This window comes from Agelaius tricolor, unplaced genomic scaffold (genome assembly GCF_023055355.1).
Source record: "Agelaius tricolor isolate 1412-34295 unplaced genomic scaffold, bAgeTri1.0.p SCAF_11, whole genome shotgun sequence".
Taxonomy (NCBI): Eukaryota; Metazoa; Chordata; class Aves; order Passeriformes; family Icteridae; genus Agelaius; species Agelaius tricolor.
This window is the reverse complement of record NW_027269271.1, coordinates 19,171,847-19,195,776: the sequence shown is the minus strand read 5'-3', so window position 1 is coordinate 19,195,776 and position 23,930 is coordinate 19,171,847. Positions and strand designations below refer to the sequence as shown.

General features: G+C 40.0%; 1 protein-coding gene across 1 annotated transcript; it reads left to right on the top strand.

Moving 5' to 3' along the window:
• The first annotated feature begins 148 nt into the window (after positions 1–148).
• On the top strand, positions 149–21,443 carry DNAJB4 (DnaJ heat shock protein family (Hsp40) member B4). The gene is made up of 4 exons (XM_071436470.1): positions 149–275; positions 13,299–13,584; positions 15,857–16,431; positions 17,418–21,443. Exons 2-4 carry the CDS (start codon positions 13,374–13,376, stop codon positions 17,649–17,651), a joined length of 1,020 nt encoding a protein of 339 aa, XP_071292571.1. The 5' UTR covers positions 149–275; positions 13,299–13,373; the 3' UTR covers positions 17,652–21,443.
• The last annotated feature ends 2,487 nt before the right edge of the window (positions 21,444–23,930 follow it).

The following is a 23,930-nucleotide window of genomic DNA, read 5'->3' as shown; positions in this document are numbered from 1 at the left end:
GCCCCGCGGGGCCTCCGGGGCCGCCCTGCAGGGGGTGGGGTGAGATCGCGATGTTTCCACGAGAGGCGCGAGCGCTTGGAGACGCTGCTGATAGGGCCGGGAGAGTCACGTGGGGCGAAGGAAGGGTAGCGCGGGGGGGGGGGTGGGGGGAGGCAGAGCGCAGTTCTCGCGTCATTTGCTGTGGAGCCGCGGGTGCGCGCGGGGGAGCGGAGGCTGCGCTGCGGGGGCTGCCGGGAGCGCTGTCGGGTCCGGGGCTGAGGCGGCGGCGACGCTCGGTGAGTGCGGAGGGCACGCGGGACCGGCCCGGGGCTGGGGCGGCGCCTCCTGCCCGCGCCGCACTGCGCTCTAGGGGTGCTCCGCTTTCCCGGCTGCTGCCCCGGCTGTGGCGGCGGTGGCGACTCTGCCCTGGGCTGAGGCGGGGGGGCCGGGGCGCCGGGCTGTCTTCCCGCCGGAGCGCGACGGTGTCCCGGGGAGAGGCTCCCGCGGTGCGCGGCCGCCGGGCGTTGTCACAGACAATACTGCGAGCGCTGTTTCCGGGGGAGCCGCCTTGGCGCCTGGCGGGGCAGCCCGGCCGGCAGGGGCGGGGGGCGGCTCGCCGGCCGGTGCCGAGGCGGCGGAGCGGCCGAGCCGTTGGGCCGAGGGGCAGGGCCCGCAGCCGGCCCGTCCCGCCGCTGCTCGCGGCCCGCTGCCATCCTGCGGGCGCGGCCGCTCGTTTCGAACGGATTTTTGGGTCGTTCCACACCCCGCGAAACGGGATCAGCTCTCTCCTTTCGCGGAGCTTCGCTTGCTTCGTCCTGCGGTTGTTCATGGTTGTTTATTTCCAAGCTGAAAATGTTCGTTGTTAATGTACGATCTTTTCAGCTGGGCTTTTTTTCTTGGCTGCGCAAGCACAAGCTTTAATGAAAAATTGGAGTCTGTAATGCTTTAATCTGGGTCCTGTTAAGGTCCTGTGACCTGGTGGGGATGAACTGTCATGCTGAATAGGGATGACGGTGTTGTAGAGGCTTTACATCAGGATAAGGTCGTAGAACATCTCCTTAGGAATCGTAGCAATAGAGACTGCATAATACCGGATCGGAACGGCTGTACGACGGCGTTCTGTACCGTTCTGAGGACATGCTTTACAATTTTTAAAGAATATTTCTATGCATTCAACTCTTCCTCTTTCATCGGCTCCTGGTTTACATAAACGCCATACCTATTTTTAAGCATACCTGCTTTTAAACTGAAGCGTGGCAGGTCTCTTCCAGCCTTAAGTGAGTGTTGGTTTTTTGTTGTCAGTGCTTTTACTTGAGAAACTGTTTTGGACTTGGTCTGGTTTGGGGATGTGTGTAGGGACTCCTGGATTCGCATAAGAAAATAGCTCTCAGTGTTTTCCCTTCCCTGTCCTTCAGTGCTGCCTTGTAGTTCCTTGGTGCCTTAAGGCGATTGTAATTGGGATAAATTTAATAGACTCTAAGTCACAGTGTTGCTGAGCTCAGATTATCCTGCATTCTCTAGTGCAGGTAACTTCACTAAAGGAAACTAAAAAATTGCTTGATTTTTAACTCCAGTAACACTATCGAGGTAGTAGAGTTGAGAAGGGTTATAAGAATAATATATTCCACAAAGTTTAAAATTCCTATATGCTTCTAGGCAGGTGACAGTGTATTGCTACAGCCAGGTGAAACTTGCTGCTCTGATACTTTTGCTGGAAAAGCCTGTACATAAGAATTAGTTTATACTTTCCATTGATGTAGCTGTGTTAGCTGATGAGATTGGGGAAAAAAAGTTAAATTACTCTTGGAGAGTGGGAATCTAATTCTTATGCTTGGCTCTTTTAGCTGCTGTTGCTAAACACTCTTTGTTCATTCTTTTAGCTACTAATAGTTTGACTGTGTGTAGCAAGTACTTACTTGTATAATTTGAGTTGAGCAACAGTAGTTGACTGTGACACATTGAAACCACTCCTGGCCAGTGGCTATGTGTTATATGGCTCTCCCGTCACTGGATGAAGGGGAGCGTCAGTGTGCTTTGCATTTTACAGTTACAGAATGTGCTGGTGTTTCTTTGCTAAGTTCTGTGAGACTAGCCAGTAGCTATGCAATGCTGGTAATTTCTAAGCATTCATAATACCTTGGGCTAATGCAAACACTCTTGTCTGGTACGGTAAGTGTTCTAGTTGAATTCATAAACAACTGATGAGAGGCGAATGTTAATTTTCAGGGTTTTTTAATCAGCTTTTTGCTACTCTTTGAGGTGATGCTTTATTTAAAAGCTAAGAGTGATATTTAGTATGTCTATTATTCCTCGATCTTCTCAGTTCTTGAAGTCACTGTAGGGTTTACAATCACAACATGAGATTTAGCAAACTGAAGAGGAGAACGATCTCAATATTGTACACTATATAAATATTTTGCCTTTACTTTAACTGTTCCTAAGTTGATCTAATGATCTTTATTAACACTTGGGTCTGTCTGCATTTCCCATGACGGCACTTAAAACCTATCTGCTAGAAAACCCCATCTCTTAAGTACTCTTATCTTCATTTCCCTTTATTATATGATATTTCTGTTAAGAAAATTATCCCTATGGGATGAATTCATTCTGTTTAATCTGTTAATGGAGTAGGGTGAGGATCTAACCCCTTAACAGTGCTAATTGCAGTATTTATCCGAGTTCGTTGCTGGCTGTCACAGCAGCACAGAGCAGGATGTCCTGCGTTCTTACTTGCAGGAGTTACCTGCACTGCCTCTTTCCTTGATGCCTTCTAGGAAGTTCAATGTGCTTGATGTAAGGAGTTGTTTGCTTGGGCTGCTAGAGCATGAGAGCATTTGTTGTGCAAAATACGGTTCACTTCATACAGTAACTATTCTTACTAAAGAAGGATGAATAGTAGAGAAGTGAACATCTTACCTCTCAGAGTCTTAATAGATAGCTGGCAGTATAAGAAATAGAAGAATACGGATTTTTAAAAGCTCCTTTCACTGTTTCTTTTAGAGATTGAAGGAAGATGTCTCCCTTAACTGAGCTTGCTAGATTATGAAATCTCCCATGGTTTTCAGGCCATGATGGTTGTTTTTTGCAGTAATCATCAGACTAAAATATTCTACTAGATGGACTTACTGAGAAACAGCGAGTGTAAATACCTGACAAGTCAGAAAACCTTTTATTTGTGTGGGTTATCACAGATTTAAGTAATGGATGGTTCTGAGGAAAAAAAAGTAATTGTATACTGTGTGTGAAAGAATCCTTTTATCAAAAGGTCCTCAGGGTATTTCTAGATTGGTTTAGGTATTGCAAAGGCATCAGTGTAAAAGTGTGGAACTGACACAAATCCTCTGCATAACTCAGTGCATTGAGTTCTGCTGGGTTGATTTGGGTTTTTTTTCTCTTCTACAATTCACTTCAACTTAGCTCTGTGGTGACCAGACCAGAAGGTAAGGCTGCCCTGAAAGAGGTGGCTCTCTGGTACAAGTAAGGAGACCTCTCCCAAGGTCCATAAGTAAAGAATTGCATTTCTTTTGAAGTTGCCTGTGCAACCCTCTGGGTAGCATGTTTTGTTTAGCTTTGCCTCAGTACCCTGAACGCCTGTAGAGAAGTGTGGTGTTCTCTGAGAGAAGGATAACCTCTGTGATAGCTGTGCATGTGCCTGCCATGCTCTCTGCAAGTCATTGCTGCTCTGCTGAAATCTGCAATCGCTGTCTGACGATTTCCTCACTTTGGGACATGTCGATCAATTGATCAGATCCTGTCAGTTGCTACTCCTGCCCTGGCAAAGTGTGTCCAGGATCTGCAACGCTATCAGTAGGAAACTCCCTTAAAGAACTGCTGAGAAAAGATTGAGCATGTGCTCTCTGTCCAAACAACTGTTGATCTGTCGTGAGTTTTTATATTTACCACATGTGCACCAAAGTAGTAGTTATAGTTTTCAGATCCACAATTTGGGTAGTATTTGGATAGCTTTTACATAGCGAGTTTGGGGGGAAAAAAAGTCATGGTTTTGGCTTACATTTAGTCATGCTGCCTTTCCTAGAAAAAGGTTTTAGTGTATTAAAACTTCATAGAGAAGCTGTGTAAATGTAGAATCTTTAGAGCTCTTCCCTTGCACGTTTTACTCTTGTGCTTCTCGTTTGATATGTATTTGATTTAAAAGTTTGATTACCTTACAGGAGGCTATCAAATGGCACTAAGCCACCGTTGCATTGGGTATGTCCGATATAGGAGGATAAGTCAGAGAACACTCACTTCTTCCTTAGATACAGCTGCTGTGTGCAAAGAGACTGGATCATTCTGTTGAAAGAATGTTGTGCCAAAGGCAGCTGGATAATATTAGTCAGCATGATCGTGTCATCAGTGCTCAGCACTGACTTGTTCGAGGGGATTGGGTGTTTTTGTGGCGATGTCATGGGAAAGAAAGCTTTGAGAGCACAGAGAATTTGTTGTTAGCATCTGCAAAATTCTTCCCTGATGGGGGAGAATAGTGAAAGGCCTTGCTTGAAAAGTTGGGCAGTGGAGGTGTGGAAGTTGCATATGAATAGGGATTAAGAAAGGCTGAGGTGGGGACTGAGAGACTGTGAAAGGAGAACAAATGATTAATGCAGCAGGAGCTGTAGAGGATGGGAGTGTCTTGATATATCCCTCTGTCAGCAATGCACTGAAGAGAGTGCGTTTAAGACCTGTTAATTAGTGAGTAAGTACTTTATTTAAGGCATAATTATTATTCAGAATTCTCTTCCTGAAGTGGGAAAAGCTTGATTGCTACAAAGCTTGATTGGTGTACTTCCTTATTACCCAGGCCTGATCTCTAGTAGTATTCTTTTTGATACTGTTTAATTAAGCTAACAAATGTACTTCTTAATTTGTGAGTCAGAGCATCTTATTTTAAAACAAATGGTTCGTGTATCATAGCATAAATGTAAAAAAACCCCAAACATAGAAAGGTAAATCTTTTCTGAGTCTGAATTCTGATAGTTTCTTACTAGAATAGATACTGAAATTTGGTATCACTTCAGAACACAGATATTTTTCTGCTGAGTTGTACCTTCCATGTTGTACCTTCTTTACCTCTTAGCTAGCTAAGCACTATTTAATCTAGAGGAATAAAGTAATTTAAGATATTAACCGCAAAGTAGATCTATTGAACTGCTTTTTATCTTGAAACTTTTCTAGGCTGATGAAGAAGGGAGAAACCAGCTATGAAACACAACTTAGCTATGGGATGTGGTTGAAACATTGCAAAGAGTAGTGAGCAACTATTTTGACTTTTCTTACAGCAGCTTGTAGTAAATATAGCTAGGGCTGCTTGTCTTTCTGTCTCCTGTAGGTGAAATACATTCTTACTGACATCTGTTCTCCTTTCATGTTGAGCAGCATTGTGCTGACATCTCCTTTTTAAACTCCTGTCTTTGTACCACAGTTCAGCGTGTGTTTTCAGCCTTGCATGTAAAACTGGCTGCATGAATCAGAGCTGCTGGGTGGGATTTTGACGAGCACACTCTGGAAAAAGCATCTCGTGTGAGCACCTCCTTTGCCTTATGTAAGACCAGTAGGATCACATGTCCACAGCAAAAATGTGGGCAGTTCCTTATTTGGTAGTGCATTAATAACCTTGATCTTGCATGAGTGTAAGAGCAATTAAAACAATACAGTGTAGCCGAGTCGCTTTTCAGCTGGATTTATTGTGTTTGCAGGTCATCTCTTCATCAAGGCTGAAAAAATAGTTCATTTTCTACTGGAAACTAATAACTTCTCACATTATTAATGAGAAAAAATCTCAAGAAAACACAAGCAGAATTTGCATGGGGATTATGCAAGCATCTTCCACCTACCTTTCACCCACCCTATCTCGTGTGTGGCCTGTATCGATCAGTTGTTTCTCATTGATAGCATTTTAATTATGTCAGAAAAAAATCTAATGCTTTTGCAAGAAGAAAAAATAACTTGCAGACATGGCTTCTGTCTGTTCCTTAGTTATGGAACATGACTGAAGTAGTGATAAAATTCTAGATGAGTTTGTCAGCCTTCTGTGTAAACCTGTAGAGTTTATTCATCGTTAGGAAAATATTTCTGTAGGGTGTTATGTTCCACTAATGAATGTTCCAAACCGGCAGTGTGTTGGGGCAGTGGGTGTTGTTTTTTTTTTTTTTTTTTTTTTTTTTTTTTTTTTTTTTTTTTTTTTTTTTAGTAGAACAAATCCAAATACCTAATGATAGGCTGAGAACCATTGGAAGGACAGACTTCAGGTTCAGATCAGGTCACATCTGAGTTGTGTCTGTGCCAGAGACACAGACACATTTTTGCAAGTGCTAATCAGTGAGGAATATCTTTATTCTACAGGTGCCCTGATTAATTATTTCTGTATCTTTGCTAAGATGGCAGGTTATTACTTGTATCGTTTGGTGGATAAAACGCCATTGGGTTACTTGATTATGCATGAAGGAATTGTTACTTTGCTTAAGATAAACAGTAAACAGTTACAGGTAGTAGATACCCTCCTTTTCCTACAGATGAAAGGCTAAAAGAGATGATGTACTATAGTACAGCCATCGAAGTAGATATTAAATAAAACATACTGCCCATCCTAATGTTTCCTGCGGGTCAGAATTGTAATAACTGACCTTTTGTAGGGTGTTGAAATAAATGCCTTCAAAACACTTTCTTCAACTCGAGTTTCTTCAAGGAAAGTCAGCTGGGCTTATTGTGGAAACTTGTGCTGAGTTTTCCATTGTCCTTTTCCTGTTAATCGGTACATAGCACTCGTATTAGGTCACAGGAGTTCTCCTACCCCAGGATTCATGGGTGGAAGATCTGGTAGGGAGCCAATGCAGTTCTCAGGGTCTGAGCTGCCTGCCCTTGTGTCCAGCCCGGAGCAAATGGTGCTTTGGTTTGTGCCAGCTGGCCCTGGGCTGTGCCGTGGGGAATGCTGGCCTGCAGAATGAGCTGCCCATTCTGGCCTTATGTTTTTAGAGATATTTCTGCCCCTTTTGTGTTGCAGGAGGGGGCTGAATCTCTTGACTGGCAATGTCAAGTTAAGCCTCAGTTTACTGAAAACATCTTAACAAGTGCAACTAAATGCCTGTTTTATAAAGTGTATTTATTGTAAACACCACCTCTTTATTTAGGTGGAAAACTATTAATACAGATATACTTATTATAGTATAGTATACTTACTCATTATTTTCCAATATTTCTAGAATTAACACATCTGCAGGACAAACAAGTAGAAGTCTACACATTTTTTTAGTATTTTTTAAATTGTCTGACATTCCTGTTCTGGTTTCTTTGTTAAGAAACTTGCAGTGCATCTCTTATGGAGCATTTATTCAGTGTCCCACTGACATCATTATTGAGTTTCCAGTGTCCTTTGGCAGAGAATACTTATCACTTACAGAAGTTCTTCACTTTATTATTTAAACTAGCTTCTTCTGATTACACTTTGCCTCTGGCAATGGGCATAGACCTTAAACGATTCATTTCCTCCTTCCTCCATCATTTATTGACCTTGCAGACCTTAGTGACTTCTGTGTTTTTTGGAGACTGAAGAATTCAATCCTCCTCAGTTGTTTCTCACGTGGAAATGCTTGCATTTTTTAAGTGATCTGTTAGGGTCTCTGAACATTTTTTATTTTAAATAACACACATGGTTGGGGGGGCTGAAGCAGGCAGAATAGCTGAGTGTTAAGTGTAGATGGACTTGGTACTGTAGTGTTTACATGAGTACAGTAATGTTTTCTGGGATTTTTGTGTCCTACTATCTCCTAATACTTGTTGGTTTTTTGGAGTTTTTTTTTCTGGCTACCAAGTAATCTTGTAGTCTTTTTGTCACTGATCAGAATTAAGCAGTACTTTTTAAACCTTTTATAAACAACATATATTTTATTAAGTGGTATAGTCTTCATGCTGAGAAAACGGTGTGGGGCATGGAAGCCCCTGGCTAAGTATAAAGTACATGTACACCCAGTAAATCCAGCAAATCAGTCCTTTGTGATGGTATTGATAACATTCGGTGTGTTGGCACTCGAGAATCTGAAAGACTTGGATTGCAGCAGTATGTTTGCTTAAAACAGTTAACAGAAGGGCTGTAAGACTTTTCACAATCAAATTAAAAGCAGCTAGTCTTGGAGGGAAGCAGAGCATACACAAAGCATTAAGCTGTTCATTATTTAAATATCTTTACTTGTTATATAATAACATGAGAAGGTTGGTGACACGTGAGTCAGAAACCTGACTAGTACAGTGTGATAAATATGTGATTAAGTCTGACTCTTCATTTGCATATGGCTATTTCAGGACAGAATTCCTTAAGGCTTGTGCAAATTCCTGAGTGATAACCATCAGAGCAGCAGGTAGTTAGGACAAAAATCCGGGCTTTTTATATGTAAAACTAAGAGAAAGAAGTTTGGCTAGGGTATTTTTCTGTTTTCTTTGCCCCAGATTTACAGCTTAAGTAGTGAATTGTGCAGAACTTGTGAAAAATCAAACATTTTCTTGGAGGAAAGAACTTCAGCTTTGTTGTGAATGGAGGGGATTTTTTGCTAATAACAGGGGGTATTTCTCTGTACCAAAACACTGCACTTTTCCCTACAGATATTTACAAAAGAATGTGAGAACATTCTTAACTACTTGAAGTTCCTAGTAGTGGGTTAAACAGGCGTAGTCAGTTACAGGAGAGAACCTGGTGAATGTTTTGCATGATTGGCATTTTTCTGATCATCACTCAAATTGAGCAAGAATCTCTTCACAGAAATACGTTGGTAGGGATTGAAATGGGCGCAGAATCTGAGTAAGGAATTGAAAAGCACCTTTGGAATGTGTATTCTTTTAGAAGGGGGAAGTCTTAACTTGTAGATGGAAATTCTTTGTGTTGCTTTGTTTGGCCCTACTTTGGACGGTTCCTTTTGCGTTTCTAAGCGCAGTCCTGTGTTTTCATCAATCTGTACATCACTGCTGAATCCCAAGAGCTCTGCTTGCTTCCACATAAGTGTTCATTCCCTCTTAGTAGTGAAAAGTTAAAATGTGGATGTTTATTCTGAGAGCATTTTTGTTTTTCAGCCATAGTAGAGATTGACTTAGTAAACAGGAATAAGGTATGAGATGTAAGTTTGCTATGTTCTGATCAGTGTGTAATGGAAATAATAATTTCCTGAAGAAAAGAACCCAACCCATAACTTAGCTTATTATAAACTATAGTAAGTTTTAAAGTATGATGAATATTTTCAGTTGTACATTTTATTACTGACTTTTGGTCTATTGTTACAAAAAGCAATAAGAAAGTTAAAACTAATTTTAATAAAACTGCTAACATCTTGTCATGTAGTCTTTTCCAAATGAAATTGAAGACTATGTGAATCACATGCTTAAAAATACATTTTTGGGATTCAGAAGTGGTAACAGTGTATCTCTGGTTTGAGATTTTACACTCAATAATTAATGTAATTTCTGGAATGTGTATTTTAAGTAAGCTTCTCCACAAAAGACTTTAAAAATATATCCTTTGGCCTGTTGGCAGAATTTAATGTATGTTCCAGTAATATTATAGACACTGTTTTAAAAGACATATTGCCAATGAAAAATATAAAACATATTTGTTGATGCTAGGACTGGTGTAACCTAAATATAATGAATTTATTGTAAGTCATGTGGCATTTCACTTTGCTTTTAAGATTATTCATTTAGATGTAAAGTCAGCCCCAGAATCCTTATGTACAGTTAACTTTTTACTTCTGTCACAGTAGCAGTTTCCACAGAAAACTCAAGTAAGAATTTGATTCATTTGGTTCTTACTGTGGTATGAAGGGTATGACTAAATGAAGCTTTTCTTTTAGGGCCATCAATTGAAAAGAACTGTGGTGCTCTGCAGGCTTCACTTTGCATTTTCTGTTAGGTATATTTTTTATACTAATTGTTGCTTCTCTTGTAAACTCCAAAACTTATTTCTGTGTATGATACCAGCTACTGAATAGTTCTGAGGTGAAACTCGATTTAATTATAGAGCTCATGGATGGGGCTTGCATGTACCAGCTCTTATTCACAGTATAAATTGTATATAAAGTACAAACAGAGCTCAGGCAGCAGCTACATCCAGTTTAAAGATGGTGGGGAAAAGAGTTGTAGGATTTTTTTTCCAGGTAAAACAATGGATGATGTTACAGGAAATTATTTTATTGTATATGGGTGTGCTTTCTTCAAACCGTTGTAGATGACTATAAATTTATTCCATTCATTAATGTGGGTTTGCAAATATTGTGCACTTAATTGTGAAAGCTTTTCCTGGGGAGGGATTTGGCTCCTGTGCCTTGACATTTATGTGCACATGTGTATTTATAGTTGTGATCTGTCTGGAATTTGCCTTTGTGGTTTTGTTTGCTCTTCAGTTTGTTCCGTGATCTAGTCCTGTCTTTCTCAGTTTTGTTTCTGTGGTTTAATAAGTGAGCAGTACAGAAGAAATGGTTTAATTTGAAGCAAATAATGAGCATTTTTATTCAACTTCAGGGAATATTGGCACTGTTCTGCCAAGAAGCTTTTCCTTAACACGCTGGAGCTAATTTATGATTAATCTATAATTTTGAGTTCAGTATGTTATTACGAATGCTTCCAGAATTTCTCCCACTTGTGAAGGCTTTTTTAAAGAAAGCAGCTGATTCAAAGCTGATGATGTCAGCACTACTGTTCCTATGACCCTGCCCCCACTTTCTGCCAAACAAGATGTAGAGCTCTTCGCCATAAGTATGTGAGTTTTAAACTGTAGTTGTTCGAGAGAATAATGGAAAAGACATTTTAAAGCAACAATTCTCAAGTGGAATGCATTAGTCAGACTCTGTCTCTGAAGTGCAGCTGTTGAAGGAACAATTTTCAGTTTCATAGTATGTATTTCATACACGTGTTTAGATGAAAAAAGGAAGTCTAGTATTGAAAGTGGACATCGTAGGTTTTGATCAAAGAAGGTAAAAAATCTCCTAGGTAAGAGATTACTTATATTAGGCAAGTTTTGCATATTTTCAAAATTTTATTCAGTTTTCCTGACAATAACATTTTTAATAGTCTATTTGGCATTTTAGTTATTTGGTACATTTGAAAATGTACCATTTTTCCCCCCAGTCAACATTAAAAAGCTTGAACTGAAATTCCTTCCCCCCTAGTTTATACTGTAACAAAAACCAGTGATGTAAAAAAGCACTGGACAAATACAGGCTGTTAGCTTTCTCAGTACAGAATAGGAGTACCATGACGTTACCCTGAAGTAGCTTATAAGAACAGAAAGTCACGTCTGAGACTGCCTATTTTGGTGGAAAATTGTTTTACAGGGTTGACAATACCCAAGAGCTTCAGAGATACCACTTGATACTGGAAGGATGATAACTTTTTTCTGTGTATGCCTGAAATGGAACGTAGCTGTTGTATTTGAAGACTGTATAAACAAATAACTGATTATGTAAAAGGTTAATTGAGTCATAATGTGATATATCATTTGGAGAATTAATGTGGTAGAGTGAGGGAGAAAGTTAAGTGATGGTGAGGGAGTTTTTTTCTGTTATGTTTTTGAGGTGGCTTCCTGGCCAAGGATGTTACTGGATTTATATATCTGAGAATTTCCTTAGCTTTCTTACAGAAGCATGCTTCATCAAGGCTTGGGTTATGGCCTTACTGATTTCCTAGCTGTGTAGTTTAGTGCTTCTGGAAGGCTTGAGTGATTTGCAGGACTCACTGCTGCTGGTTTGTCACGGCTGGGAGCAGCCGTGGCTGTGCAGGATCGCTGGGGCTCTGTGCTCTGACTGCTGCGGGGCAAAGCCGTGAGCTCCCAGCCCAGGGGCCGCGGTTCCAAACACTGCAGGGACCTGCGGGACTCGGACACAAAGCAGCAGCCTCTGAAATGCAAGGATTCTGGGAAATGGGTGTACTGATGGAAGACATGAAGGTGGAAACACTGGAAGGAATCCAGTAAATTCTATTGCTGACATTGGAAAAGGAAAGATAATGGTGTGAGGATTAGGAGCATGACGCAAGCTAAGAAAGTGAAAGTAAAGTCCCACATCTTTTTCTAGTACTTTCTGGTTAAGGAAGCATTTTCCCTCCTGTTTTATCAGTCAGTCTCTTGTAAGTTTGAGCAGGTTCTAGAAAACGGCTTCAAATATAATGCTCCCTGAGTCAGAGGATTAGTGGGTTTTATTGTTAGAAGGAAGGCAGCTGAGCTTAATTACCTCCATAATTCAGTCTAGAATTGTCTTCATACAGACAACGTCTAGATATGACCCAGAGTGTTGTATTCTAATACTTTGTTCCAGGGAGGAGTAATTTTTCGGTTGTGTTAATCTGTCCTGTGGTTCATTGCCCTACTGATAAACGTAGCTAATTTTTTGACCTATAGCTCTTAACAGAGGTATGGAAGAAATCTTGCAGGCTAAAACTTCATAGCATTTTCTCTATGGAGCATGAGAAATACTTCAGTAGTAGAATTTGTTTTATATATTTTAAAACAAATGCGTAAGAAACAAGTATTTTTCTGTTATTAGCATCTCATCAGATGAAAGCTATTTGTTTGGTATATTGCCATACTTGTATAATAATCTTGGTATTTCCTATTCTATAGAAGAAGGCTGAGACAGGATTTACATTTTGATCTGCTTTAATTTAGTGGCTTGAGTTGTGGTAAACAAAGTGGTATTTTTTTGCTCAGATTCATTCTTACTGCTTAATAGTATATGGCTATGGTCAGCTGTGGTTGAGGGTGACTTAATTTTATTTTTAAAGCAAGGAAATTTTGCTTTCAGAAGCTTTGTCGTTGATACGGGTGTAAAATTCTTCATAGCCTTTGCTGGAAAGGGTACAGCTCCATGTTGATATATTTGGAAAAGAGTTATGTTCAGCTGTCTCTATAGAAACAGTGAAGTAAAATGCTATAATTACTCTAGGTGGGCCTCAGCATGTCGCTCGGGGCAGATGGGCCCTGGGAGCGGCTGGATTGTGCCGGGCTGGTGCACGGCGCTGTTCCCGCTCCGCTCTCACCCTCAGCTCCGCTCGGGCGCTGCCGGGCCGGGCTGGCGCCGGGCGCTGCGTGCGCAGGCGCGGACAGCGGGAGCGCGGCCGGGCGGCGGGGAAGTGACGTGCGGGGCTCGGCGTTCTAGAAAGAGCGCGGACACGGCCTGCGGGGGAGGGCTCTGCGTGCCCGCTGTGCACTGCCTTATAAATGAGCCACGGGGCAGGGAATGAAACACGGACACGCTCTCTGGGCTTTCCTGGCTGTAGCGTAGAGTTTGTTGTTTTGTAGCAGCTCTTGTTTGTTTCGATTCAAAGTTTGATTTTTATTTTTCCTTCTCTAGCATCTCCACCTTGCTAAGACACTGGACGCTGCTTCCTTTACAGCGAAGAAAATCTGAGTTCCTCCAACACTCAGGATGGGGAAAGATTACTATTCTATCCTGGGAATTGAAAAAGGGGCTTCTGACGAGGATATCAAAAAGGCTTACAGAAAACAAGCACTGAAATGGCATCCAGATAAGAACAAATCTCCCCATGCAGAAGAAAAATTCAAAGAGGTTGCAGAAGCTTACGAAGTGCTGAGTGATCCCAAAAAGAGAGATATTTATGATCAGTTTGGGGAGGAAGGTATGTATGTCTTTGTTATACTTTGTTGGTCACTTTCACCGTGTTGAATGAAGCAAAGTAAACATGAAGATATAGTATGTGTTCCTCTTTAGACAGCGTATTTACAATGTCTTTGTTCTGCTCATGAGATTTTAAGTATAGAATGCATTGCTGGGCTTTAATGCTGGTAAAGTTTTAATTTCTTAATTTAATGGGGTTTTGTACAAACCCCAAATACCTGGCAGGCAAAAAGTTACTGAACAGAAAAAGTTTCTATCACACATGAATAGCTTTCTGTGATCTCTTACTGCTGCCTTCCTTTGCCAGAGCAGTTTTTGAGATGCAATTCAAAAGGCGTGTATTCTTTTTTTTAAATTTTTGCTTAAGGCCAATCTGCTTGATCTAGGCAATGCAGTCCTTCTGAGCAAAAGCCCAGGTGTCCAGCCTGTAGTTGTCCTTGGCTTTGTGCCTAGAGAGGAAAGAATTTGGCTGATGTCATGAAATACCAGAACAATTTTTTAGCTTTAATTGTAAACAGTGATAACATGCCAAGAGAATGAGGCCTCAGAAATGTCACATTTATCCTAAAATGGTTATCTGGAGAGGATGATTTTTTTATTTTTTTAAATTTTTGACCGACATGACTTTAAGTCTTATGATTGAGCAACAGAGGAAGTCATTAACATCCCTTCCCATAAATGTGTATGGTATCAGGAATTCCTTTTAAAATAACTACTTCCGTTGTGACAAGTAGGCCTGCTCATTGCTGTTTGCTCGGGGCCATGTTTTTTACAATTATTTTACAATTAAATAGCACTATTTAGTATTTTGGGCAAAGATATAAAGTATGATCTTTTAAAATGTTGAATGTGGGAATATATCCTGATGCCTCAGTTACTCTCTAAGCTCTTCTAAGAGGGTTTTAATGGAAATGCAAAGGGTTGGGGTTTGTAAGAAGGAGGAATCTTCAGTGTTTTTGCAGCCAGGAACTGGATGTACCTTCAGTAACTTCTGGCCAGCTATTCCAGGAGGTGTCCTTCTGCTATCACAGATTGAATCCCCTGATCTGCATATTTGGCATTAACAGTAGTGTGTCAGAAGGATGTTTGACATCCAACAAACTACAGTTTGTTAAGTACTTTTGCTCTGGTATTGAAATGTCTAATGTCTTAGCTGGTTAGTGTCGGTACCCAACATTAAGGTTATGCATGAGAACACTGAGCTAAAAAAAACCCCTACAAACCCCTCTTTCAAATTTATAGAATGCCTCCCTCATAATGTAAGCCTTCGTTTTTCTGTGGTTATAAAAGTATGATAGCAGCTGTAGTTTTGAGTTGGTCTAAGACTGAAGAAAAAAAGTTTGGAAAACAAGCTTTTTCAGTTTAAGATTTTAAGACTGTTTACTTTAAGACAAAAGTACCTTAAGAAGACTTTCAGCCTTCTAATAGTCTGAGAAAGCACCCTGAAATGGTTAGAGCAGAAGAGCACCATTACAGGGAAGTAATCGATCACTTGTTGGGAAAGAGGCATTGAAAAAAATTGATTTTAGCTTGATTTGAAATGGGAGCACAGGAAGTACAAGAGAATTTTCAGTGAGAGTTCTTGGCATGAAGAAATGAGATTTAGATCTCACCATGTGAAAGACAGAACAAAATTGTTGAGAACATTCTGATTTTTTGCACGGACACAGTGATAATGTATACAAGGGGTTTTGTACCCAAATGGATCTTGGTAAGTTCCATGATGCTTTTATTTGTGGCTGCATTGAAGAGACTTCCAGGATTTGTACCTGCTTTGTACCATTTACTCGGAACAAATTGCAGGAAAATTGGTAAAACTAATGAACACCGAGTTACAGCTGAGCTATAGAGGCTATGGAATATGTCACATACGATAGTGAGTAATTTTCCCCAGAAGTGACCTTGTAGAAGGATGCAATTCCCAAAACACTTTGCAGAGTAAGAAGAGTTCAAATCACGCAAACCTGTCTTCTGCTCTTAAGATGCTCATTGATTAAAATAACTGGTTTCAATCACATGAAATGAAATTGCCAGTGTCAGAATACCTGTTCTTCTGAAGTCATTCTAGAGCTTCAGAAACCTTGCTGTTCAAGCTCTTGAATTGCTAGTTAGTACCTCACATTCTCATGGTGAATCCTCCCTGAAAAGCAGACCTTTCACTCTACTGCAAATATCTTTCTGACTCATCAGTCCTGATATCATTACACTGTACAGCAGGAAAGCTTATACTAAGTCCCAATTTGTTTTTAACTTGCATTATTTTTCCTATTTAGGTCTTAAAGGAGGAGCTGGAGGATCTGATGGCCAGGGTGGTACCTTCCGGTACTCCTTCCATGGAGACCCACATGCTACATTTGCAGCTTTCTTTGGTGGCACAAATCCTTTTGAGATCTTCTTTGGGAGGAGGATGCCTGGTGGCAGAGACACTGAAGACATGGAGGTGGATGGTGACCCATTTGGATCCTTCACTAGTTTTAGTATGAATGGTTTTCCAAGGGAAAGGAATACAGTTGGCAGCCAGTTACGTCGCAAACAAGATCCCCCTGTAATCCATGAACTTAAAGTGTCGCTGGAAGAGATCTATCATGGCTGCACAAAAAGAATGAGGATTTCCCGTAAAAGGCTTAACCCAGACGGCAGAAGCGTCCGAACAGAGGACAAAATCCTTACTATTGAGATCAAAAGAGGGTGGAAAGAAGGCACCAAGATCACTTTTCCAAAAGAAGGCGATGAAACACCCAACACGATTCCAGCTGATATTGTTTTTATCATTAAAGATAAACCTCACTCTCATTTCAAGAGAGATGGATCAAATATTGTCTATCCTGTTAAGATCAGCTTAAGGGAGGTAAGTTTCTTTTGCTGTAGAACTCCAAGTGTTTGATGTTATTTCAATATGATACAATGGTTAAAGCTGTATGGTAGCTGTGTGTGTAAGGTATTTTTTTCTTCTTAATTAGCATCAGGTAGAGAAATAAACTCTTGATTTCATTATGAACTTCGTGTAAATTAAGCTACATTAAGGGATTCTACAATAAGTGTGAAGTGAGGTGAAGCACTTAAAGTAGTGAGGGAGGGAGAAAGACAATATTTAATGTTAATGTGGGTAATACAGTTCCTTCACAGATAAAAGCCTATTTAGACTCATTGCATTGTTATGTAAATTGGACATTATCAGTGTATACTAAGCGTGCTGAATCAGGTGAAGTTGCAGGAATCAAAGTCTTACTCTGAGAGATCCTTGTAATGAAAATAAACTGTTGGATAAAGCAGAAGGTCTGTAATGTTCGAATTTTGGTGCAACAATATTGTTGCTTGAATTTCTTTAGGCACCATAAATGTTCACATAAGACAGCTGTGATTCTGTATGCCTCTGCTTAGAGACACTAAAATGTTCTGAAATTTGATATAATAGAGCTTGATAATTAGAGGTATTAGGAAAAAAATCCTGTGCAATGTAAACAAACAAAAAGTGAAATGGGATTCTAGATTTCCAATGGAAATTTCCAATGGAAATTTAGAAGACTTAAATCTGTAGAGAAGTATGAGTGAGGAGTTCATTTTGCTTAGCTCTCTTTATTATTTGATAAAGTCTTTGAAGGACATAAAAGCTCAATTACCCTCCAGTAGCCATTGTGTAACATTCATAAATTCAGTGATATTCAACAACAAATTAAAGTTTTCTCTTTTTAAGAGAGGAACACAGTATTAAAATTTTGAAATCTGAGAAATGGTATTTAGACTGTTAAGTCACTTTTAAATAATCTAAATTCATTTATAGGTACAAAAAAGTTCTGACCAATTTCTTGTTGTCATATTACAATCTTTCTTTAGGCTTTGTGTGGCAGCTCTTTCAACGTGCCAACGATAGAAGGAAGAACCATACCCATGACAGTCAATGAAGTGGTAAAGCCTGGGATGAGAAGAAGAATTATAGGATATGGTTTGCCATTTCCCAAAAATCCTGACCAACGGGGAGACTTAATTATAGAGTTTGAAGTAATTTTCCCAGATAACATTTCTCCAGCATCAAAAGAAGTACTTAGGCGAAACCTTCCAGTTTCATAAAATGGAAGACTGTGTATGTCAACAGATTAAAATAGGACACTGGAAATGCAGAAGACTGGCGAGTCTGCTTTAAAGTGCAATCTGTAACACCTAGTGGAATCTTTGGTTTTTTTTGTTTTGTGGGATGGGTGGGGGGAAAATACTGTAATGCTGCATGAGAAGAAAAGGGTTTAAGTAGAAGTCATACAGATGAATTCTGCAGTAAAAATTACAGGGAAAACCACTCATTTTGTTTTACATCTTCCTAATCAGCAATGTTTAGTCATTATTTTGCTTAATATAATTACAGTAATTTTTTACAAAGCCAGTGCATATTTCTGATACAGTACTTGAGCCTCCAAGTACGTTATTTCTTATATCCTCACCGTGTCTGTAACATTACACATTTATACAGAAATTTTAAATCATAGTAGAGATACACAAAGGTATAAATATTTTAAAGAGCACATGAGAGAGATCATTTCAGTATGTTGCCTTCCACTGCACAAAGCATAGGCCAGAAAAATCAGCTTGGACTCCTGACCAGCTCCCCTGTGCAATGAAAGCATTCTCTCTATTGCCTCCAGAAGTGTCAGGACTGCATTGTGGGTGTGGCAAAGGGCACATGGCCTGAGGAGCCAGAGTAGCCATTTGCTGTGGGATGGTTCCTCAGCCTTCAGGCAGAATAGCAAGAAGGGTTCTTGAGGGACAAGAACAGCAAAGATGAGCCTGCTGTGGAATGGGGCAGGGAAGCTGGTGACCGATGACATGGAGAAGGCTGAGGTACTCTGTGCTGCCTTTGCATCAGTCACTACCAGTAAAACAACCATGCAGGAATTCCAGGCCCCTGAGACGAGTGGGGAAATCTGGAACCTTGGTGGTGGAGGATTGGGTTAGGGTGCACTTTACCTGGAATTCTGTGAGCCTGACAGATTGCACCCAAAGTGTTGAGGGAGCTGGCTAATGCCATTGCAGGGCCACTCTTGTTTATCTTTGAATGGCCAGGGAGATTGAGATGTTCCAATAGACTAAAAAAGAGAAAATACCACTCTTCAAGAAAACCAAGAAGGAAGATTTGGGAATCCACAGGCTAATCAGCTTCACCTAAGTCCTTGATAATATGATGGAAAAGAATCCTCCTGGAGAGCATTTCTAAAAGGTGGTCGGGGTAGTCAGCATAGTTGTACAACAGGGAAATCTTGCTTGACCAGTCTTACTGCCATCTCCAATAAGCTTTGGGGATTTGGGAGAACAGTCTGTGTTGTTTACCTTTTATATCAGTAGGCAGACTGGTGAAGTACAGGTTAGATAAGTGGGAAGTGAGATGGATTAAAAGCTGGCTGAATGAGGGGGCACAGGGGGTTTAATCAGTGGCACAAAGTCCACTTGGAGGCAACTCAGTAGTGGTGTACCCTCTGGCTGATTACTGGGGCCAGTACTAGTCATCATCATTAATGACCTGAATTATGGGATGGAGTTTACAAACCATATAAACTGGGAGGAGTAGCAGTGCCACCAGCTGATGATACTGCCTTTCTGAGGGGCCCTGACAGGCTGAAGAACTGGACACAGGATTCTCAAAAAGTTCTGTAAGGGGCAATGCTGCACTGGGGAGTAACTGGCCAGCAGACTGTCAGGAAACTGACTGAGCTGGCAATGCAGCCTTGTGGCAACAGAGGCCAAAGCTTTGCTAGCAGGTGAGGGGAGTTGATCCTTCCTCGTTTCTCAGCACTGATAAGCATCCATCTGGAGTGCTGGACTCCCTGGTACTTGAAGGATATAAACTTAGTGGAGCAGCTCTAGCACAGAACCACGTGTGAGAAGCTGAGAGAGCTGGAACTTGCAGGCGTGGGGAAGAAAAGAGTTGGGGGAGATCTTGGCACCTGGCAGGAGGGAATGAAGAGGGAGGAGTCAGGCTCTTCTCAGTAGCTTTCAGTCACAGGACTAAATGGACACAAGTTACTTAGGGGTTCCATCTGAACACAAGGAAACAGATTTTTACTAAGAGGACGATCAAACACTGGAACAGGTTTCCTAAAGAGTTTGAGCAGTTGCTATCCCTGGATACTCATAGCCTGACTGGACATTGTGCAGGGCAGCCTGCTCCAGCTGACCATGTGTGAGCAGGGGCACTGGACTACATGATGCCAGGAGGTTTCTTGTAAGCAAAATCATTCTTTGAACTTGGGCTTGGCATTTTTTGCTATGGGTCATATTCTGTAAATGAGGCTTATTCTAAAGATGGTGCTCATGTGACAAATCCCTATGGAGCAGGTGTGTGCCAGATTGGAAAGATGCACAAAGAACCCTGTAAAAGCATTTGGCTAGGAAAGGTATTTAAGGATCATGCTGATCACAAGTATTCATTATTTTCAAAGGCCAAACTTTACTCCCATGAAAAAAAAAAAAAAAAGGCTAGGTCGTATCTAAAGCAAAGTTTGTTTAAGAGTCAGTGTGGGATAGGGGTTGCCCAGAGACTTTCTATGCTTGAATTGAGTTACTTTTTCAAAGTTCAAATATGAGTCAGTTGTCTTTAGAGTTCAAAGGTGCATAGAGAGATGGAGAGCCCTCTGTAATAGTCTAGTTTTATAATACAGTAATAGGGCTGGTTCCCTTGGTTGCAGCATGGATTGGTGGAAGAAATGCCTTGTGGGCATGCTTTATTACTTGAGTTTAAAACCATAATACAGTGCTTTAACAACACTTTCAAAGGGTTTGGGGTTTGGGATTTTTTTTTGTTGTTGTTTTTCATAAAGTATTTCAAAATTTGCCGTCAGCCTTTTGCCTGTGGAAATTTAGAGGTCACCTGCTCTGTTAGGTAGCCTACAAAATAGCAGTGTTGTATATGTGACTGCAGAAAGTAAATCATATGGAAGTTGGGATTTAATTTACAGTATTTTTTACATGAGTGTAAGAATAATCCCATTTTTAAAGGAGTAGAATTTCTGTGGGTTATTGTTCAAGTCAATTTTTCAACTGCAGATCTTTTCATGCAGTACCAGTTAGCTGTAGTCCTAAATCTACAGGAAGTAAACAATTGCTGGAGCAGTATTACAAAGAAAAAAAATTGCTGCTTAGTGCTTCTGCATATTGTTAATACTATATATTGTTTGTTGAAAAATTTCCATTTCAGTATGTTCCGTATTGCATTTCTTACGTGATTTTTAAGTAAAAAGTGTAAAGTTGGTTTTTAACTTTCTCTTATATTTTGTTATGATGGCAAATGCTACAAGCTACACGACTTTAAAGCATATCAACCTAAAATACCTATTTGTCCGTTTAAAAGCTAATGGAATCAAGCATTTTGTAATCCACGATCTTGTAACTATATCCAACTTGTAAAAAAAAGTTACAGCAGCTAAGACTATTTTTTTTTGTAACCATCTTCAGGTAAGAGGAGTAGTGTTAAATTGAGGAATTGCAGTATCTTGTGTATTTAGAGGTGTATATATATATATATATATGTGTATAGCAAACTAAACTTTTCCAACTGTTTTCAAGCTCAAAATACAAAACTTATAGAACTGGTATGAAATAAATGCTTGTATTTCTTTTCTTATGGAGAGATAAAAAAGTATATGTTTCAGAAACCAGCATGTAAAAGTACTTCAAAGTATGAGAGGAAGCATTAATATCTGTCTAACCCAGGATTCACAAAAAATATTTTTCTAATCAAAAATGTGCTTAAAAGCTATGTTTTAAAACCCACTTGATTATTTAATAAAGCTACTTGGGAGAAGGAAGCAAATACTCAGTCAACTACTATATTTGTAACTACTGAAATACATGAAAATAAAATGGTCATTCATGAAACTGTGGGATGGGTTCTTGATCTCTTGAAGGTTGCTTAGGTACCATAGAAAGTAGAAGTCATTACTTTGGAATTCATCCAGCAAGTCTGAAAACCTCTGTTTCTAAAGATCCTTTTTTAAAAATCTCACCAACATCCAAGCCTTAGGATAACCTCAAGCTGATGGAAGAGTAGGTCAGGCTACATTACAACCCTTTGTCCTTCCTGCCATGCAGTGGTACTCAGTTTGCTCCTCAGCTTTCTGCTGTCCTGAGGGGGTTAGCATTCCATTCTTTCACTCAGCCATTTTTGCAGTAGCTGTGCTGGAAGCTTCCTGAAGCTTATTTGAAGAAATGCACTCTGTTCTTTTCTAGTATGTGCATCTTATATGCTAGTCTGACTCACCAGAAGCAGACTTTTTTGGGATCAAATAGGTTTTCCTTAAACAGTGAAATTTGCTATAACTTAGGGTGAAATTCTGTGCACTTGAATTCATGTGCTAGACCTAAAAAATATGTGCCATGAACATGATACAGTAAATATAATTAAGAGACAGTTTTCCAGTCAGTAAGTGCTAGTCCTCTCTTGCAGCTGACATGAATAGTTCTTACTGTATTGCTTACAGAACCAGGGAGTTTGTCGTACAGCCACTTACTGTTCAGCACCCAAACTGGGCAAATAGCAGCACTAATCTCCTCATGAGGTGCAGAACCTCAACCCTTCATTTGTCAGATTGCTCAGCAATTGACTCTTGGTTGGCATGATTTGTTTCCTTCAGGCTTCTCCAGTTAATTGCTCTATTATTTGAACAGTGAAAATAGAGATCTGTTGTTGATCCCCTTGGGTGTGGAAGGGGAAATGCCTTGTGCTTGTTGCCCTGGAAATTCTGGCTTACCCAAGGGAGGAGCTGTACAAACAACAATCTTGTTTAGTCATGCCTGATTGCTTTATCAAGGACAAACTGCCACGTTCACACCCTGCTGCCCTGCATTCAAAAACCCTGAAACACCATATAGCATTTCCCTGAGTAAGGGTAGGTACCCCATGTGTAGTGAAACACTCACTGATAGTGGCATTTCATAGCCAGCAAGGTGACTGTTCCACATACATTCTCCACGAACTATGGTTGTTGCATGCCACGATTTTTGCATCCCAAGTATCATGTGTGAGAAACTGAAGAATGGGGTAGCCTGTAGTGTGCAATATACTTGGGATGAAAGGATTAAATCAATTTTTCTTTTTTTCAAGTACACGGTTTATTTTTCTTTCTAAAACCAAGGCTAATAGCAATTTTATTTCAGTTGTTAACTCTCTTCAAAAAGTTAATTTGAAGTAATTTTTAGGTCCTTAGTATCCTGAGTTGCTGGAGGCTTATTTGGATTGGTTGATCTAGTGTGCATTAATTAGTGTTGGCAGATGCTTCCTTAGAAGGTGCACATTCAAGGGAGTCTGAAAATAGGATTTGTTGTAGTTGGAGAAAGTGTTTTCTGTCCATTACAGCCTTCTTTTCATTGAGGTTCTCCTTCAGCAGACTAATTTACAGGTCTACAATCCACTCAATCAGCATTGTGTTATGGTGATCAAATGTAAATCATTGAAACTGCTAATCCATGATCTGAGCAATATTAATAAATAGTACTTGGAGATGAGGAAAAATAAGTCCATGGTAATAAACCTTTTCAGTAACAGAGATGAAACTGACTGTTGAACTCTTCTTTACCCTTCCTTCCAAAGCAGGGGACTGCTATGGCAATTTCATGTATATGCTTTTCTATAGGTTTGGGTTTTGAAAATAGGCATGTGTGCAGTGTCATCTTCCTCTGATTTAAATGTCACAAAAAAGGTTTCATTTCACTTGTTACATCATGTAACAAATGATGGCATATACATGTGTCTTCAGTTTAATTGATCAGCTCCATTGCCCTCATCATTTTTTCTTTCCATTGTTAAAAGCTGATGCCATAGCTCCAAGCTGTAGGTAGGATCAGCATAGTTTTTGTACCAACTTCAGCTCTTTTTCTCCATCCACCTCCATATGAAATACACTTCCACTGAGGAAAGTTATGCGACAGATACCTAAATTAGGACTGTTAATGTCCATGAATTATTTTTTAAATAAATCTGCACAACTTCTGTATATATGGAAACTTGACTGTGTTCATTTAGTAAATCTCATTAACAAAATTATTAATAAGCAGTATTAACTGGGTTGTAAGAGTCAATTACCTTTTCACAAGAAAAGGAATGAGTCAAGACAAGACATAAATACTTATCACCAATTCCTTTATAGTACATTTTAGTAAATGGGAAAAGATGACTTCTTTTAAAAGAAGTTGCTTTTTTTAAATTGAAAAGCAGCAAAACCCCCTGAATATCAAGATGAACATGAATAGTTTGGTACTGTTAGTTAATATCTCATTTTGTCTCACTGCAATGTGATCCCGTGAATGCCACCATGCTGTCTGAATTTCATTCCAGTAATGGGGAAAAAGTACACACAGTTCTGCAAC